Source organism: Octopus sinensis, linkage group LG15 (assembly GCF_006345805.1).
Source record: "Octopus sinensis linkage group LG15, ASM634580v1, whole genome shotgun sequence".
NCBI classification, from domain to species: Eukaryota; Metazoa; Mollusca; class Cephalopoda; order Octopoda; family Octopodidae; genus Octopus; species Octopus sinensis.
In genome coordinates, this window is record NC_043011.1 from 53035651 (window position 1) to 53056565 (window position 20915).

At 39.1% G+C, this 20915-nt stretch overlaps 1 protein-coding gene across 16 annotated transcripts in view; it reads right to left on the minus strand.

Annotated features, from left to right (window-relative positions):
• Nucleotides 1-18710, minus strand: part of LOC115219723 (nucleolar and coiled-body phosphoprotein 1) — a 38962-nt gene extending 20252 nt beyond the window's left edge. For 8 of the 16 annotated variants that reach the window (XM_036509743.1, XM_036509749.1, XM_036509748.1 and 5 more), the window contains exons 1-2: nt 17781-18708; nt 4502-4557 (exon numbers count right to left, since the gene is read on the minus strand). In XM_036509743.1, the coding sequence (XP_036365636.1) occupies nt 4502-4557; nt 17781-17879 (155 nt within the window). In that variant the 5' untranslated portion in view covers nt 17880-18708. Of the gene's footprint in view, nt 1-4501; nt 4558-17780 lie in introns of all 16 variants that reach the window. The other 8 variants (XM_036509750.1, XM_036509744.1, XM_036509739.1 and 5 more) reach the window with 3 other exon arrangements.
• Nucleotides 18711-20915: the final 2205 nt, after the last annotated feature.

Sequence of the window (20915 nt, forward strand, 5' to 3'; positions counted from 1 at the left end):
GGCATGGCTAGTCAAACTGTTTAAAGGTCAAAATATAAGTAAATTTTCAAATTATCTTTCTAAACCATATATCTCATTTACAGCAGCATACCTGTTTCTGTCGTCATTTCATCTCTCTCTTTCTTTCTTTCCCCTCCTCTCTCTCTCTCTGGCCAGGTAACCATGCACCTCGCGTACAAGATATCTGTTTCTGTCTCTTTGTCTTACTGCAACTTTTCATCATCTGACACAAAGTCCCCTCCTCCAACGCCCCAACCCCTGTCAAAGGATCCTTGTCTTGCAAGTTACTTGGTGACCTCGCCTGTGCTGGTGCCACATAAAAAAAACACTCGGCCCACTCTGCAGAATGGTTGGTGTTAGGAAGAGCATCTGGCCGTAAAAACCATGCCAAAACACACTCAGAAGTCCAGTGCCTGGCCAGCTCCTGTCAAACCGTCCAACCCATGCCAGCATGGAAGGAGGACATTAGACGATGGTGATAACCCTTTAAATGAAAGTACACCTAAGATGTGTGTGTATTAATGAAAAAATGCTTAAAAATAGAAGCCATAGTGTAGCTAAAGTTTGAATCATTATTGGGCTATCAAAAGCAGTGAACTGGCAGAATTGTTGGCACACTGGGCAAAATGCTTAGCAGCATTTCATCCATCTCTACATTCTGAGTTCAAATTCCACAGAGGTCAATGAAATAAATACCAGTCAAGTACTGGGGTCAACATAATCGACTAGCTCCTGCCCCAAACTGTCAGGCTTTTGCTAAAGGATTATCGAACTATCAAAAACTAGATCTTTAGAGTAATTTATTTCACTCATACTAAAGAACACCCCATTTATTCATCATCACAATGACTTCATTGAATTGTGTTAACCCTATTTATACAAGTTTTTTTTTTAAATATTGGAATATAAGAAGCCTTAAATTCAAAGATCCTCTGGTTGGTTGAGGTGTTGGACACCTTAACCAAGCAGAAATAACAGTCCATGTATTATATCTCTCCTGTTGTACATTTAAAAATCTAGATATATTTAAAACTGCAAAAATTTAGATTCAGATGAATATAGTACTTAGGTTGAGGCACCAGAATTTAGTGCGGTATTATCCAAACAGTTTCAAAATAAGGTGATTAAAATCAAAATAAGCAACAAGGATATCCAGAGGTAATGCAGTACGATCATTTCACGCAACTCCACTTAATTGAACAATGCAACCATTACATCAGTTTAAATGCAAAGCAATCCTCAGCTGCACAAAGACAGAATTTAATTAAATTAAAACAGATGGACACAGTATAATTTTACCTGAAATCTCCAAGAAGTTAAGGAGATAGACAAAGAACATGCTGCCTTCACTTCAGCTTAGAAGCTACTAAGGTATCAGGAAAAAAGACTTGTTACAGATTTTGCTTGTCACTGTTTTATGGGGTCAGTTTTAATTTATAGACTAGTTTTATCAAATCCTTGTATATCTAAGGCCCAAGAGAACAGGGACAGTGTCTGTTAGGGGTAAGGCTGAGGGAGTCGACAGAAATCATAGTGGGTATAGTTATAAAAAACAATCAAGATTTATTAGAAGCAATATCATGAGATTTGGTAGAGGAAAACTTATATCAGGATGTTAGCTGACAATTAAAGGGGCCGGACACTAACAGACCATTGATAATGAAACAGGGGAAATATTATCATGTAGTACTATACTTAAATATTATAAATTTAATTAAATTCTAAGTCTTTGTGCAACTGAGGATTGCTCTGCATTTAAAATTGATGTAATGGTTGCATTGTTCGATTAAATGGAGTTGCATGAAACGATCGTACTGCATTACCTCTGAATATCCTTGTTTATTTTGATTATATTTAAAATTGTATAGAAATTTAAGTGTTCCAAGTATTTACAGTAGAATTCTGTGAAGTTTGTATTGTGGGGTTAGGATATTCTGAAATGCAGGATACTTGAATGATGCAAGGTGCAGAGCAGGTAACTTGCATAGGAAAGCAGTACAAAAATAAATATGTTGCATTACAACAAAACTATATATATATATCATCATCATCATCATCATCGTTTAACGTCTGCTTTCCATGCTAGCATGGGTTGGACGATTTCACTGAGGACTGGTGAACCAGATGGCTGCACCAGGCTATATAAAATAAACATATATCAGAAAAGAAGCACAGTCTAAAGAAATACATATATGTGGCACATAAAAAGCACCATCCGAATTGTGGCCGAAGCCAGTGCCGCCTCGACTGGCTTCCGTGCAGGTGGCACGTAAAATGCACCCACTACACTCACGGAGTGGGTGGCATTAGGAAGGGCATCCAGCTGTAGAAACATTGCCAGATAAGACCGGAGCCTGGTGCAGCCTTCTGGCTTCCCAGATCCCCGGTTGAACTGTCCAACCCATGCTAGCATGGAGAACGGACGTTAAACGATGATGATGATGATGATGATATATTTAAATTTCTATGCTTCTTTTTGGCATCAATCAGGATAAAGAGTGTTGCTATGACCTATTCTAACTTTACATAGTGTGGAGTGATAGATATTAATAGTATTGTTCTCAGTACTGCATACATCTCTATGTAAAGTTAGAATAGGCCATAACACAGTTTATCCCAATTGATGCCAAAAAGAAGCATAGAAATTTAAATATATATATATATATATATATATATATATATATATATATATATATGTATGTATGTACGTATTTCTTTAGAGTGTGCTTTTTTCTGATAGTTTTATTATATATATATATATACATATATAGTTTTGTTATAATGCAACTCATTCATAATGTTACAACAATAGACAATTCATTATAGAACATTTATATAACAGATAAACTACAATGCTTAAAATTCAATATAGCATATACAATAAAGTCACATCAACTGCCACAGGTTAAGTGGGTTTTTTTTTCCAGTAATCAATCCTTAATGTCTTTCATCTTGTCAACCATACACACAACTAACTGCCCCACCACATACTTTTGGATCTCTTTGTATTTTTATTGGAAGAGGAGTTTACTTGTACTAATAGTTTTGTATTTCGTATTAACAATGTCCTCGCTTCTCTCTAACACCAATATCATCACAGAATAGCATACAGCAGTGTAATGTATGGCCTCAGAACAATCAGGCGAAAGTATCTGTGGAAGCTGAAAGACACCTTCATAAAATGTGGTTTCAGAAGTATTAGTTCATGTATACAACAAGAGGGAAGAGAAGGTAGAGGCTTTTAAGAGAGGCCAAGTGCGAATTATGACAAGACAACAACCTACTGTAAGCAATAGACCAGATCAGTGAATGGCGCAATGCTCCAAGATGGAAGACACTATACTGGTAAAATAGTACTATAGGTAAAAATCATTAAAGCTAAGAAACAGGTCTACAAAGATTAAAGGGGATTAGTGAAGATAAACAGGGTAATACCTATTTCTTTACTAACCCACAAGGGGTTAAACACAGAGGGGGCAAACAAGGACAGACAAATGGATTAAGTCAATTACATCGACCCCAGTGCGTAACTGGTACTTAATTTATCGACCCCAAAAGGATGAAAGGCAAAGTCGACTTCGGCAGAATTTGAACTCAGAACGTAACGGCAGACGAAATATGGCTACGCATTTCGCCCGGCGTGCTAACGATTCTGCCAGCTCGCTACCATTAGTAGGAGAGGCTGGGAAGGTGAAAGGGGGGGGGGGTAAAGAGCAGAGTCAGAAAGGAACGGACGGTAAGCTAAGAAATGTTAGTATGAGTTTAAGGTACTTGCAAGGTGGTAGAAGGAATGAACAGGTAGAAGAAATTGACAATTGAGAAATTAGCGATGGAGAGACAAAAAGCTAAAGATGGCGAAAAAATGGAAAAATGATAAGCTGAAGCTGTATGGAGGGGCAAGGTTTTAATAGAGTACAGGAACTCTGAGGAGGTCCTTCGAAATCCTTTTTTAACACTTTCGTTACTGCATTTATTTTGAGATGCTCTGTGTTTCTTTCAATTACTTTAAATATAACAAAGAATTTAGTAAAATAATTTAGTTATCATTAAGCTAGTGTTAGGAACATAAATTGTGACTAAGGTTTGGTGGAAGATTTTAATCGAAAACTTATGAAAACAAGACATTTGTATTCAGAACCAGAGCCGGTTTCAGCCAGGTTGGTAACGACCCTACCCATTACTTTTAAAGTTTAAAGGTTCAAAAGTTTGGATTAAAAAAAAAAATTTCAAAACCTCCCCCGAGTTTCTTGGGGTAATACAGACACTACACTTTATCCCACGCCTTTCACCTTCCCAACTGCTCCTATTAAAGGCGTTACCCTGTCGTCTATCTGCACAGCCACACCCTGTTGACTCAAACCAGCCATTTACATCAGATGCTCTCAATCAATATAATAATTATATGATTAGGCCAATTCCAAACAGAGGTTTTGTATAGCAATTCCACAGCCCTGATCCCAACACAGATCATAGTAATAAAGAATGACATTAGAATACTTACGTTTTCCAATAATGGTAAATATCATTTAGATTAGTTGCAGAACTCTTTGAGACAGGCTGAAATAGAATAAAACAGAAATTAACAACCACCATCCTATCAAGAAAAAAACTTACATCGGTGATCACAAAATATGCAAGAGTAAAAAATGGTAACGGAGAGAGAAGAGTCATTAACAGATAGACATAAATGAAATGAAAAGGAACTGATTTTTGAAAGAAAACCAAGTAAAACTACCATATCTGGAGGGGGAGGATGGAACTTCTCATATGTTTCTATGGAAACATTAGGCGTAGGAGTGGTTGTGTGGTAAGTAGCTAGGCGTAGGAGTGGCTGAATCGTAAGTAGCTTGCTTACGAACCACATGATTCTGGGTTCAGTCCCACTGCATGTCACCTTGGACTAGTGTCTTCTACTATAGCCTCAGGCTGACCAAAGCCTTGTGAGTGGATTTGGCAGACGGAAACTGAAAGAAGCCCGTCGTATATATGTATATATATATATATATATATACACACACATATATATATATATATATATATATATATGTATGTATGTATGTATGTGTGAGTATGTTTGTGTTTGTCCCCCCAACATTGCTTGACAACTGATGCTGGTGTGTTTATGTCCCCGTAACTTAGCGGTTCGGCAAAAAAGATCGATAAAATAAGTACTAGGTTTACAAAGAATAAGTCCTGGGGTCGATTTGCTCGACTAAAGGCAGTGCTCCAGCATGGCCACAGTCAAATGACTGAAACAAGTAAAAGATTACTCTTCTATTATAATTCCACCCGCATCTAGGATTCTTTAACCCTTTATCATTTAAACTGACCATAATATGCTACCCATTTTAAGTTCAAGCTAGCCAGATCTAGCCTATTACACCTGCCCTTCAATGCCATTATAAAATATACAATCCCATCATCAAAATTTCAAAGCTACAAAATAATGCAAGATTAATTTATTCTTTTACTTGTTTCAGCCATTTGACTGCGGCCATGCTGGAGCACCACCTTTAGTTGAACAAATCGATCCCAGGACTTATTCTCTGTAAGCCTAGTACTTATTTTATCGCTCTTCTTTGTCGAACCGCTAAGTTACGGGAACGTAAACACACCAACATCAGTTGTCAAGCGATGGTGGGGGGACAAACACAGACACACAAGACAGGCTTCTTTCAGTTTCCGTCTACCAAATCCACTTACAAGGCTTTGAAAGAAGCCTTTCGTGTGTGTGTGTGTGTGTGTGTATGTCCCCCCACCATCGCTTGACAACTGATGTTGGTGTGTTTACGTTCCCATAACTTAGCAGTTCAACAAAGAAGATCAATAAAATAAGTACTAGGCTTACAAAGAATAGGTCCTGGGGTCGATTTGCTCGACTAAAGGCGGTGCTCCAGCATGGCCGCAGTCAAATGACTGAAGCAAGTAAAAGAGAGAGTATCTCACATATAAAGTGATTTTTACTTGAAGCATCATCTCCATGAGAACTGTGAGTGTGTGTGTGCATGTGTGTATATATACAGTGCATTTGTTTATAGTATGTATACACTGGAGGAAAATACAGAGGATACGGAATAGTAGCCAACTGGGAGAAGCTCCAACCAAACAGCTGCTGTCGCTATCTTTCTCCCAACCTACCACCACCATCATTATCATCATCATCATCATCAGACATAGCAACTCTCCATACTGCTAGTTTTCCTATTAAATGAACTAAGTCTATCAAGTTAGGGACATGTAAGCCAGGAGGGGAGTGGGGAGGGGGGGGACAACATTAATGGAAATGATGGAAGTTCAGCCAGTACGAATGGGAGGATGCAGTTGTAAACAACACACAAGATATGGCGGGGTGGGGCGAGATGGGGGACACACAGACAGAGTTAGATAATACCACACTTCAAAAATTAACACTGACCGCCGCCGCTGCCACCACCACCACCACTACCATTATCTTCAAGTTCCACAGCTGTCCCCATGGCAACAGCTACATATAAACACCAAGTTTAGAAAAATTTACTTCATCTTTCGCTGGCTGCAATCATTAGACTGTGGCCATGCTGGGGCACCGCCTCGAGGAATCTTAGTCAAACTAATCGACCCCCAATACTTGTGTTTTTTTAAAGCCTGGTACTTATTCTATCAGTCTCTTTTGCTGAACTGCTGAGACTAGAGTAGAAGACACTTGTCCCAAGTGCCTTACAATGGGACTGAACCTGGGACCATGTGGCTGGGAACCAAACTACTTACTATACAGCCCCAATCCTTTCTTTTCAACAACTCCAAAAGCATCTAAACAGTCAGGCTCTTACTATAAATACATTGCTTATACTGACCAAACTAAATATTTGGTAAAAATTCTTCACGGCAGTGCCCCAGCATGGCCGCAGTCAAATGAGTGAAACACTAACACCAGTGGCCAAGTGGTGGTGGGGAGGACAAAAGCTTGTTTCAGTTACCATCTGCCAAATCCACTCAAAAGGCTTTGGTCAGCTTGAGGCTATGTAGAAGACACTTGCCCAATGTGCCATGCAGTGAGATTGAACCCAGAACCATGTGGTTGAGAAGCAAACTTCATACCACACAGCCACACTAAGTATTTATTTACATCCATCTTCATTCTGAGTTCAAATCTTGCTATGGTCAAAGCTGTCACAGTAACTAATATTCTCTCCCCAGTTTCGAATATCTGGAACCACCATTGACACTGGCTTACACTTACTGTCCAACCCCCATATACTGCATCTATATTCCTTACACTACCCATTGTGTTGTTGCCTTTGTTGAACTCATAAAGCAAAATATGCCAAATATGCTCCTTTGTCACTTCCATTATAGCTTTTGAAAAAATAACTTAAAATTGAACTGCACTCTTCTAAACTTGCACTAAGAATAAGAAAAAAGGGAAAATTACCACCTTCTTTTATAGCAAGGTTGATGCAGGTAGTTTATCCTGTCCCCCTCTGACTTAGTTCATGCAAGTGAAAAAACTGCATTATTTATGGGATGACCCTATGTAAAAATCACCATCTAAATCGTGGCCGATGCCAGCGCCGCCTCGACTGGCTTCCGTGCCGGTGGCACGTAAAATGCACCAATCCGACCGTGGCCGTTGCCAGCCTCGCCTGGCACCTGTGCAGGTGGCACGTAAAAAGCACCCACTACACTCACGGAGTGGTTGGCGTTAGGAAGGGCATCCAGCTGTAGAAACACTGCCAGATAAGACGAGAGCCTAGTGCAGCCTTCTGGCTTCCCAGATCCCCAGTTGAACCGTCCAACCCATGCTAGCATGGAGAACGGATGTTAAACGATGATGATGATGATGTGTGTGTGTGTGTGTATGTATATACACATATCTTTGTATATCATTAGCATTTTTAACATCTACATTTCCAGGCTTGCATGGGTCAAATATAATTTTTTACAACCATCATGTGATGTCTAGACAACAGTACACACAAACATATATTCTTTTATTTGTGTTCAGTCATTTGACTGCATTAAAGGATTTTAGTCAAACAAATCGACCCCCAAGACTTATCTTTTGGGCCTAGTACTTATTAAATCAATCTCTTGCTAAATCACTAAGTTATGGGGATGTAAACGCACCAACACCCATTGTCAAGCGGTGATGGGAGGAGGGGACACACAGACACACACTTATACCTATACAATGGACTTCTTTCAGTTTCCGTCTACCAAATCCACTCAAAAGGCTTTAGTTAGCCTAGGACTATAGTAGAAGGCACTTGTCCAAGGTGCCACACAGTAGAATTGAACTCAAGACCACATGACTGTGAAGTTAAGAAACCTCAAAACCATGGCTGCACACACACACACTGTATCTTGTGTGTACAAATAGATATACAACCACTGCTGTTATGTTTGGAGCTCTACATAGAATATCACTATGTTCCAGTCTGCTTCCAGAATAGTAAAGTAACTTCTATACTAAATAGTTATTACTAGTTATGAAGTACAGAGTAAATGTAGGTAAGAATAAGATAAACAGAAATTTATATCATTAGTTCCTATTTACATTTCAGCATCATGGTTGATTGGAACCCAATGCATCATTGGGTGTTCCAAGTGCATTGGGATGCTTAACTAGAACAGATCACAAGGGAACAACTTATAAACCTGTTCAATCTTAATTTCTCATTCATATATGTTCTCACTGCTTTCATGGATTCCCATGACTCTTTGTCGCCATCCAATTCCATTATTAGGAATTTGAACTGGGAGTTTGAGTAATGGAGAATCTTTCATTAGCTGATTACACAACCATGGATGCCACCCTATGGATGTGTTGAAGTTACTCTTTTGATAGAGCTTGCTAATCTTGACCATTGGTCTTCTAGGATTTCTCTGTTCAGCATCAATGCAAGAAGCACCATCGACTCAGTTGAGCTCTTCCACTACTTCTTCACAATCTGCTATGCTGCAATCCCATGACTTTGCTATGCCTTGCCAAAGGGCAGCTTGTAACTATGCAGGTTACAGCTGTCATGCCATGAAGTATTTTCAAAATACACACATACTCATCTATACGTGAAATCGAAATCTAATTCGATGACTGGCATCTGTGCTAGTGGAGCGCTAAGAGCACCATCCGAGCGTGATCGTTGCCAGAGCAACAAAACTGGCTTCTGTGCCAGTGGCATGTATAAAAAACACCATTTGAGCATGATCGTTACCTGCATCGCCGTACTGGCACTTGTGCTGGTGACATGTGAAAAAACATTCAAGTGAGGTCATTGTCAGTGCTGCTGGACTGGTTTCTGTGCAGGTGGCACATAACAAGCACAATTTGAGCATGGCTGTTGCCAGTACCGCCTGACTGGCCTTTGTGCCGGTGGCACGTAAAAGCACCCATGACACCCATGGAGTGGTTGGCATTAGGAAGGGCATCCAGCTGTAGAAACGACACTCTCGGAGTAGTTGGCGTTAGGAAGGGCATCCAGCTGTAGAAATTCTGTCAGATCAGACTGGGCCTGGTGCAGCCTTCTGGCTTCCCAGACTCCAGTTGAACCATCCAACCCATGCTAGCATGGAAAGCGGACGCTAAACGATGATGATGATGATGATGAATTACCAACTGGCAACACAAAACAGTCTTAAGCATTTAAAGCACCCACGACACTCTCGGAGTAGTTGGCGTTAGGAAGGGCATCCAGCTGTAGAAATTCTGTCAGATCAGATTGGAGCCTGGCGCAGCCATCTGGTTCACCAGACCTCAGTCAAATCGTCCAACCCATGCTAGCATGGAAAGTGCACGTTAAACGATGATGATATATATATATATATATATACACACACACACACACACACACAAACATTTCAATCATTTATTACTTTTGTTTACTCCAAACAAGTCAACACTGCATTTACAGATTAGACAGTGCCTACATTCCAACAAAAAGAAGTAACTACCAAATATATCCATGATCAATATCTCACACTACTAATTTCCTTAAAGCCAAACCTAGAAGATACTCCTTTTAAAAACATACTCCAGTAAACAAGAAAAATCAATATTTTAACATAGAAAAACAATGTGTAGAAAGGACAGCTTTGCAGATCAAAGTTAAATTAGTTTACAATATTAAAACAATACCCATCAGTGCATTAGTCTCGGTTCTAGCTCATTAAAATTTAACGACTTTCTAATCAGTAACTCCAAGTTGGAAACGATTTCTAAATCAGAGTGAAAAAAAATATATAATCTACATGAAAATCTGATGAAAAAAAAATTATGCATATTTTAAAAATGGATTTGTAATTATACTTCATCAGTAATCAATGTCTTCTGAATTCATGCATATATCATTGCTGCAACTGTTTATTACAACATAAACCAGTATTGAAGTCTACAATTACTGGAAGAACACTACAGCTGTATTAACCCAGTTGCAGCTACCTGATTATATAAGAATCTGACTAACATATCATCATAGAACATCTATTCTCCATGCTGGCATGGGTTCGACAGGAGCTGGCCAGGCTCCAATTACGTTTTGGTATGGATACCCTTCCTAATGCCAACCACATTTACAGAATGTACTGGGTGCTTTTAACATGGCACTCCTACCTGTACTCTAAATTCCTTGCCAACTTTCACCTTACTGATAGCATCCCTAACCATTCATTTATCCCTAGCTTCTGCATTGCCCACCAGATAAGGGAGTGGGGAACCCACTCAAAGGGCTTTCTCCATGTCAACAAAAGCCAAATACAAAGGTTTATTTTTGGCTAAATCTCTTGCAGAACTTCACTAAGAAGATAGCAGCAGTAGTACTTCTCCCTGGCACAAAACCAGACTGCATCTCATCTAGGCTAACTCTCTTCCTAATTAAATGAGCCATGACCCATTCTGTAACTTTCATCACCTGGTCCAGTAATTTGGCAACATAAATAAACACATTTCTGTTATCATCATCATTGCTTTAATGTCCATTTTGTTTTAAGCAGATTTCTAAATCAGGATGCCCTTTCTCTTACAATGCTTCATGTTTCCAAGCAAGGTAATATTGCCCCTCGGAGCCAGACATCTTTCCACAGAATATTGCAAATGAATGACATTCATTTATGACTATCACGCAATGTCAAGACAAGACACACACACACATACATGATAAGCTTCTTTCAGTTTCCACCTACCAAATTCACTCACAAGGCTTTGCTTGGCTTGAGGCTTTATTTGAAGACACTTACCCAACATGCCATAAAGTAGGACTGAACTTGAAACCATGTAGTTAGGAAGCAAACCACACAGCTACACCATATAAAATCTGTTGCTAGTATAGGATAGTAAATGGCAGAATTGGTAGCATGGTGACTAAAATATCTTGTGGTCAATTCACCTTGGGTCCTGAGTATAAACTCAGTCCGGGCTGACTTAACTTTTCATACATCCAAAGACCTTACAACAAGAACCAGCAGAGGACTAGGATCATTACAATTGACTATCGGTATGCCAGCATGGCCCAAAATCCAGTGACTAAGCCTAATAAATGAGTAATTAGGTAATCAAAAGTCAATTAAAATTATTACTCAAGTAATGAATGCAGGTGTGGATGCATACTAAGAAGTTTGCTTCTCAACATGGTCCCCAGATTCAGCCCCACTGTGTGGTACCAAAGATAAGGTGGTTTCTACAATAGCCCCGGGTTGACCAAAGCCCTATAAGTAGATTTGGTAGACAGAGACTAAAAGAAACCAGTTGCATAGGCACATGTGTATGTGTAGGTTTGTGTTTCCTTATCTCGACATGGTACGATAGTTGTAGATGAGCGTTCTGCCATACAAGCAGTGTAATTCACTCCCAGTATTCTGCAAAAATATGCATGGTTTAGGGGAAATATTACTTTACTTAAAAATAGTAATCAAATGGTAGTTATTTTATTGACCCCAAAAGGATGAAAAGTGAATCCCATTGGGATTTGAATTCAGAATACGAAGGCAGACGATATGCCACTAAGCATTTTACCTGGTGCACTAACGATTCTGCAATATCATACCATTTACTGTAACTGAAAATAACACAAAACAGCTGGGTTGCCATATGTAGTCAAACAGCCTTATATGACCATGGGCTAAACAGGCCCATTTTATCCCTTTTATAATACACTGTTCATAAATTTAGAAGCAATCAGAGGGAGTTGGTCTGAGATCAGGTGAAATATGTCTTTGCATTCATGTTTTTTTTGTTGTGCTTCTCCTTGTGCTGACCAAAGCCTTGAGAGAAATTTGGCTGTGGAAACTCTATGGAAGCCACCGTGGGTCAGCATGGATGCATAAAAAGCACCCAGCACACTAGAGTAGCTGGTGTTAGGAAGGGCATCCAGCCATAGAAACCAAGCCAAAACAGCCAGTCGGAGCCAGGACAGCTCTCCAGTTCCTGTCAAACTTTTCAACCCATGCTAGTATAGAAACAGATGTTAAACAATGATGATGATTTGGTCATTAGCATGAAGCCATGCTGGAGCATCAATTTGAACAATTTAGTCTTTTGTATTGATCCTAGTACATTTCTTCCCCCTAAAAGTTTGGCACGATCTCAGGATGCTGAATCTTTCAGATCAGATGACCGAAATACCTGGCACCTTGCTGTACTCAAGAAGACCCGTCTTCTACAGCAGAAGTGTTAAGGTCACATCCCAGGTGAACAGGATTGGCCAACAAGAGTTCTGTGTTGGTTCCACAATAAAAGTACACAGCACACACTGTAGAGTGGTTGGTGTTAGGAAGGGCATCCAGCTGTAGAAACCAAGCCAAATAAGACTGAAACATGGTGTAACTCTCTGGCTTGCCAATTCTGGTCAAAACATCCAACCCATGCTAGTCTGGAAAACAGACATTAAAGGATGATGATGATGATGAACATGGTGAAGAGAGTTAGCAAAGAGTCAAGAGGATTGTAGTCTCGTTGAGACCATGACAATCTCTCTAGTGTTGGTACCATGATAAAATGTATCTGGTACAATTATAGTGTAGTTGATCTTAGAAAGGATACCCAGCTGTAGTAACCACGTCAGAAACATGCACATGTAAAAAGTACTCCTTGACCTCTCCAGGAAGGCAGAAACTCCATCTAAGAAGTGGCTCAGACTGTGATGACCCATCTAACACATACCAGCATGAAAATAATGGTCCAAATCATGTGTAATGTGCATAAATGACAAAGTAGCGGTAAACTAACAGAAACAAACAAGCATTGAGGAATCGTTATGGTAGGCAAATAAAAGCATTGTTTGAACATATGATGAATATGGAGGTTAAGAAGTTGGGTAGAAAAATGTCATAACTCTTTTCAGTATTCAGATAATGCTATCAAATGTTATGTTCATTTAATTACACTGTTTTTAATTAATCCTGCTTTATCTCATATCTTTGAGATTTTGATTGCTTATTTTTAGAACGGCATTGTAGGATAGGTGTGAGAAGCTGGATCTGGCTGGTTTGAACATAAGACAGGTAGAATATCTGAGTGAGATATGACAGGCTTAACTTCTAAAAGGTTAAGGATGCAAGTGAGAGAAGCCTAGGAGATAAGAGATAATGGATTTAAAGCAGATGAACACACTGGACAATGTAGTCTTAAGATGGTTGTATGGATGGAATGTTTTTAATCACAGGTCATCTCTATCATCCATGTTAGGGCTAAACAACAATTTTCGTATAGAGAGATCTTACTGGCAATTTCGGGTAGTTAAGTCTGTTGTAGGTATAGCAAAGGAGTGGGTGTACTGAGTAATTGTGGTGGCCACTACTAGACTCATACTAGTAATACGACAAAATTCTAGAAGCCTGTTGAGGTCTAAGGAAAGAAGACTGATGTTTTGGGCTACATGCTCTTTATCAAGAAGAAAAAAGCCTGTGTTGTGGTTGAAATCTACCCTGAACTTCTATTCCTCACTGTAATTTCATTTATTTAAAACTACTATACTTCCTTTAGTAATGAGATAGCACAGTAGCATTTATGATTACTCCTTATACTGTAAGTGGATGGCATGTTTGTAGAGTTTTTAGAACACTGAATAGAAGACCTCTGTCCTGGTTCTCCAAGTGCTGCTGAGGGAATTCTTCTGGCATTGATAAAACCTGTCTACCTCAGCAAAACTGAGATTGTGAAAGCACAGCGTCTCCATCCCCTCTCTCTCTTTCCTTATATATGCAAGATGCTCCCTTTCACCCTTGCATCCAATTTTTCTCATCACCTCTGCTGCTGCTGTAATTAAATATGAGCACAACTGCATAATTCACTAGCTTTACCCTGATACCACTTATCCTCCTTATGACCCAAGAACCATTTCACCTGTTTTTCATTTCTTCATTCTTAATACAAACCTCTCCACCCACTTTCTCTCATCCTTCACATCTACTGTACCATCACCCTTCTTTTTCTGCATTGCCAGTCATTCCCTACTCTCCGCACATCTCCCAAAAGTCATATGTATCATTGGTTACCTGTAGCCACTTATCCAGCCCTCAACTCTACCCAGTCTCTCAAGTTGTTACCTACCTTTTCACACTTATCTCATAACACCTGTCCTTCATTACAATCATCCCCTACTCCTATCTCTACCCACCCACACTCCCTGTTTGGTTCCCACTCACTTCTATTCACCTCATATGTTGAGGTTCCAACCTGATATCTCATCATGCTATTTTATTTCTTTCCAACTCCACCATGGCCACTCACATGATCTATAATCTGAGTGCATGGCCAAGTAGCTCCCTTATAGCAAGAAATCCCTGCTCCGGTCCCTTTCTCTTTTACTTTAATCCATTATCTTCAAGCATAAAGCTGCATTCCTCTCTACAATAGCCCTGCTCAGATGAAGGATATCTTAGACTTGCAAATTGTATGGTGACGCAGTGGCATCAAGAAGGGCATGTGAAGGAATGTGAATTTGTGGTTGGGGTGTTCGTTAACAATTTTATGATCGTACATATGATTCCCGACAGCACACTGAAGAAGACACTTTATTTCACATTGTTCTAGTCCACTCAGCTGGCAAAAATGAGCTATCTTTGTCACATTCTGTGACACACTATCTCCAAGAACTACATTAAAGGCATGCGTATCTGTGGAATGTTCAGTCACTTGCATGTTAATTTCATGAGCAGGCGGTTCTGTGGATCGGATCAACTGGAACCCTTGTCGTCACCCAGAGTGCCAGTTTAAAAAGAAGGGCATCCAGGTGCAAAATCCATATCAAAGCAGATATTGGAGTACAATGCAGTCCCCAGACCAGTGGATCCTGTCAAACCCTCCAACCAATGCCAGCATGGGACATGGATATTAACCCTTTTGTTACTGTATTTATTTTGAGATGCTCTGTATTTCTTTCAACTATTTTAAATATAACAAAAAATTTAGTAAAATAACTTAGATATCACTAAGACAGTGTTAGGAACATAAATTGTGACTAAGGTTTGGAAGATTTTAATTCAAAACTTATGAAAACAACACATCTGTACTATAGAGCCGGTTTCAACCGGACTGGTAATGAAAGGGTTACATGATGAAACAAAGCAATAGTTGCATACTGGGGCTGATTCTTCCCTTGCACCCGGGAAGAAATTAGCTAGAAAGGGACAGTCTCTTTCAGGTTTAAATCATGCAAGACAAGCTTTATATCATGGCAGGAGTTAAACTCCACCCTATACTTAGCAGAATTGAAAATCAAGCAAAATAGGTCAGTACTATAAAGCATTTACAGTTAACTTTCAGCAATCTTATGACAATAATCATTGTTCATGATGATGGTATTCTACTATAGCTCTAAGTTGAACAAGGCCTTTGTGGGTGGATATGGTAGACCTGAAAGAAACCTATCGTGTGTGTGTTTCCTTGTTTTGACATCATGTGATAGTTGTAAATGAGCATCCAGTCACACAAGCGGTGTCGTTTGTTTCTAACTTTCTGTGAAAACGTTCTGCCAGGTGGTAATAATATTTTACTTAGAGACAGGTGAAGGTTGGCACCAGGATGGAGATCCGGCCATATGAAAAAAATCTGCCTTTACGAATGTAAGCAAGAAAAAGTGGACAGTAAAATGGTGATGATGCTGCTGTACAAGAAATGAAAAGTGCCAGACTTTCGTGGTGTGAATGACCTTACCATGGTTAATGTTTGCTTTAACATCCGGCCACAAAAAAAAAAAAAAAAAAAAATTGCGCCAACGAACAGGGGGGAGGGAAAGGACTTCAGGAAAATTCACTAAGTCCGATTTAAAAAACCTTTTTCTATTACTCAAACGAAAAACAAATGAATCTAAAAAATTTAATCGTAATTAATGACGTTTGAAAAGGATTTATACAAAATTTCATTGAAAGATATCCATTTTCCTGAAAGTTATGAGGGAACAAATCGGATCTTGTGAATTTTCCGAAAGCCCTCTCCCCACCTCCATTTCGTTGGCACAAATTCGGTACTACTCGAGAACAATGGTCCCGGTGCGCGCACTCGCGCTAGCTAGTCGTGACTAGTCTATCTTTACTTTGTTTTATTTACTTTGCTAGGTAGTCGTTGTAGGATCGACTAGTCACGATTAGCTAGCACGGATGCGCGACTACGCGCACCGGGACCCCCATTTCTTATACAAATTTTTAAAAGTCAGACAGCCAACTGGTAATTACCAGCCACGTAGTAGTGTTAGATTCACAGTCCTAAGTACAAATGGTTCTCCGTTGGTTTTGGCGAGGAGTAATTCAGTTGTTCAATCAAGTGAATTATCTCCTCATTGTATTTTAACATAGTCTTCCGGCAAAATGAGTGACATAGTCGTACCTTTAAATTACAGGTACGATCCATTCGACAGCCTCCCAGCTGCTGTCTACCTTATTTTACTCGGGAGGCTTAAATTAACTCGAGGTTATGGGTCCATGTGTCAAACAAGGGTAACGGACCCGAGACCCAAGCGAACTTTACGACTACTTCGGCCATGCTAAGTTAGATATTCATACAGCAATTTACTTTACACATTCCATCTGCTTTTTCTGTTTAATCCTTGTTTATTAATTCTACGGATTGTCGTTTTAATATTATTCAAGGTAACCTCTACAAAAGAGGGGTGGGTGTTTAGCGATAGGATAATTTCATCAGATGAGGTTTCCTAGCTCAGGGTTAAATTGGGACTAAGCAACATACATTTAGAGAACCAAACGTTTAAGTATTTAATCGAATGACAGAAAAAAAAAACTACTAATACATCTAGAAATGGACAACAATATCACGACTTCGTTAAAATACCGATCGCTAATGAACTTAATAAACAAAATATCAGTAAGGGGAGGGAGACAGATTAGTGAATGTTCCATTTCACCCCACGTGGCAACAGCCGCGTTACACGTTTAAACACGTGCGTAATTAGTGATGAGTTTTATTCTACATATTTCTTCGCTTAAACCGTATTCCTGGATATAATTAATATTACAGACGTATAATAGAAACACTTTACTTTTTTTTTTGCTTACTTAGTTTGGTTGTTTTAGTGTGAAATTTTATCATTTGCAACAAGTAAACGTGTTTCCCCCCTTTGAAGTCATGTTTAAGTGAAATAGAGCGCGGAATAAATTACGTATTACGACACATACATTTTAATGTTTTGATTTTGTGTTTAAACTATTACTAAACAATAATTATAACAACAAATGATATTATAATCGTCTCAAATACTGGCTTCGTTACAATAGAACATGATTGACCACATGTCGGCTACTTAGTGACTACCTCAGACGGAAATAAACAAGAAATTAATACATGTATCACTTACGATATTAAAGCGCTTTCTGAATAAATCTGCAGTCTCTTTGTTCTTTTCCTTCAGAAATTCATAAACTAGAACATTAAGATCGACCTCTGGTTTAGCCATTTCTGCTCTTTTTTTCTGCCTAAGCAGAAGCCTTAAACAAGTTATTAAATGAAAAGTTTCATGTAACGGAAATTAGTTATAGTTACCTCCCTTCTTAATAATGCATTCTCCAGTGAATTTAAACGTATTTTTTTCCTTCACAACCAACACAAGCGGAAGTTGGAGTTGTTTAAGAAGTTAATTAAATCCTACATTCTGATTGGTCGATATTTAAATGTTTTCTTTTAGGCGGCCTCTTTTAACTTCGCCTTTCCTCAGTCTGGTTCCTATATCGCAAAAAAGTACACGTGTAGTACCAGGCTGGATATATCGACTGTACGGACCCAATGTCGGACTCCGTGAGGCTCCCAAGTTATATAAAGCTTGGAGGGGCCACCAGAGCGTCTCACAAAAATCAAAACTGTGTACGTCTCCGCAGATTGTGAAGCCTTTTAAGTTGTACAGAGGTACCTAGTATGGGACTTTTCCAGCAAATCTCCCTCGCTATCCTCCGGTGCAACGCTTTTTCCATTCTCTCTGCTGGCGCCATGAGAAATATTTATATATTGCGAGATTCTCCGTTAATCATTTACTTACAACATTAAACCCTAAATCTTAAAAAGAATCTGTAGCCATCCACTATTTACTTGTAGTATGGGACTTTACCGCTAAGGACTAATTTCCTCCATCCGCACGACCTTAATCGGTAGTTGAATGAAATAAGGCACTGAAATACCATAATCTGTCGGTGAATTACATTTTTCAGCCTATGGTTTTTGAGACATTGGAAGTACAAGACCGCCGACACTCAAGTTTTTAACTTCATTAGTGTCCAGTCTCACTGGAGTATCCAGCGCTTCTCCGTTTCGCAATCACCTGCGGTTATTCCGCGAATGTTTTGTATCTCCTGATGCGATTTTAATTAGAAGAGTGTGCAAATCTTTTGATCATTTACTTAATATTTCATTATGTAATTTTAGCAATTTTCCACCTGTAATTTACACATTCTGAAAAATTCATGAAAAAAAAAAAAAATTTCCCCAGAAATTATGCGGAGACAAAGCCGACTCGCGTGAATTTTCCGAAACTCTTCATCCCATCCTAGGGAATCTACTCTATCTGAAGTGTATTTGTAGAAAATTTCATTAAAAAATATCCATTTTTCTGGAAGTTATGAGGCAACAAAGTCGGTTGGGGCACGCATGTGGATGTATGCCGTAATCTTTTTTTTGGTACCATTTTGCTTCTAATATAAATGAACAAAGCAAACCATACTTTTGGTCCATATAAAGATCCTCACCCGGGAACAAAAAAAGAAATTAACCAGCCTGGGAGTTGTTAATAAGTGTGTGAAAAACGAAAAAAAAAAGCGCGGTGACGTCCCCGGTAGGGGGGGACTTTCGGAAAATTCACAAGATCCGATTTATCCGTCATAAATTGGGGTAAAATGGATATATATTGATTTTTTTTTTACGGAATCCCACGTTTTTGGTTATGGAGGATCCAATTCTGAAAGAAATTTTTCAAAATTTCATTGTATTATCGCAGTTTTGTGAGATTTGGCTGTTATTTCTAGCATGTGGATAGCCTGCTTACAGGCCAGAGGGTATACTCTCACTCTTTTACTTGTTTCAGTCATTTGACTGTGGCCATGCTGGAGCACCGCCTTTAGTCGAGCAAGTCGACCCCCAGGACTTATTCTTTCTAAGCCTAGTACTTATTCTATCGGTCTATTTTGCCGAACCGCTAAGTTATGGGGACGTAAACACACCAGCATCAGTTGTCAAGGGATATTGTGGAGACACAGACACACAAGCATATATATACACACACACACATATATATATGACGGGCTTCTTTCGTCTACCAAATCCACCCACAAGGCCTTGGTTGGCCTGAGGCTATAGTAGAAGACACTTGCCCAAGGTGCCACGCAGTGGGACTGAACCCGGAACCATGTGGTTGGTAAACAAGCTACTTACTACACAGTCCCCCCCAAAAAAAAATTTCCGCATAAAGTGAAAAATGAAGGCGGGGGGGTGGGGATGAAATTTTTGAAATGCGATTTTTGAAAAGATTTTTTTTCAGAATCGGATCCTCCATAAGCAAAAACGTGGAACTCCGTAAAAAAAAAAATATATATATATCGATTTTCCCAAAAGTTATAACGGAAAAATCGGATCTTGTGAATTTTCCGAAAGTCCCCTCCCCACCCCACCAGGGTCGTCAGCGTGCATTTTTTTTTATATTCATTTTCCACACACTTGTTAACACCCCATCAGGCTGGTTTCTTTTTTTTGTTCCTGGATGAAGGTCTTTATATTGACCATATTTTTAAGGTCGACTTTGCCTTTCATCCTTTTGGGGTCGATTAAATAAATACCAGTTAATCACTGGGGTCAATGTAATCGACTTAATCTCCTTGTTTGTCCCCTCTATGTTTAGCTCCGTGTGGGCAATAAAGAAATAAATAATATTTTTTTACTTGTTTGTCATTGGAGGGCGGCTATGCTGGGGCACTGCTTAGAAGGGTTTTTAGTCGAATAAATTGACCCCAGTACATTTTGGGGCGGACGTCGGAGATAGGAAGCACCAACTTAGAATTTCTCCGTTTTAATGGGGATTTTTCAGAATTCTTTTTTCACGGTGCCCTTGGAAATGATCTGGAGCATCTTTTTATCTAAAAAAAACTTTTCGAAATGTTTTCTTTTTTACCCCACCTCTCCCCACAATTTCCCCTCTCCGGACCGATTTTGGTCGATTTTGTGGACACTACGCACTTAAAAAGAAGGTAATATTTTCAGACGAAAAGGTGCGTGATTAAAAGGAGATTTGGCTGTTATTTCTAGCATATCCCATGACCACCTTCATTGTTTCTTTCTCTGATAAGTATTGATGCTTTTCAATATTTTCTCTCCATTAATAGCATAAACTCATGCTATTAAAAAACAACTTTTTTGAAAATTTATGATCATGGAATATGCTAGAAACAACAGCCAAACCTCCCTTAAATCACACACCTTTTTATCTGAAAATATTACTCAAAAAGTCATGCAA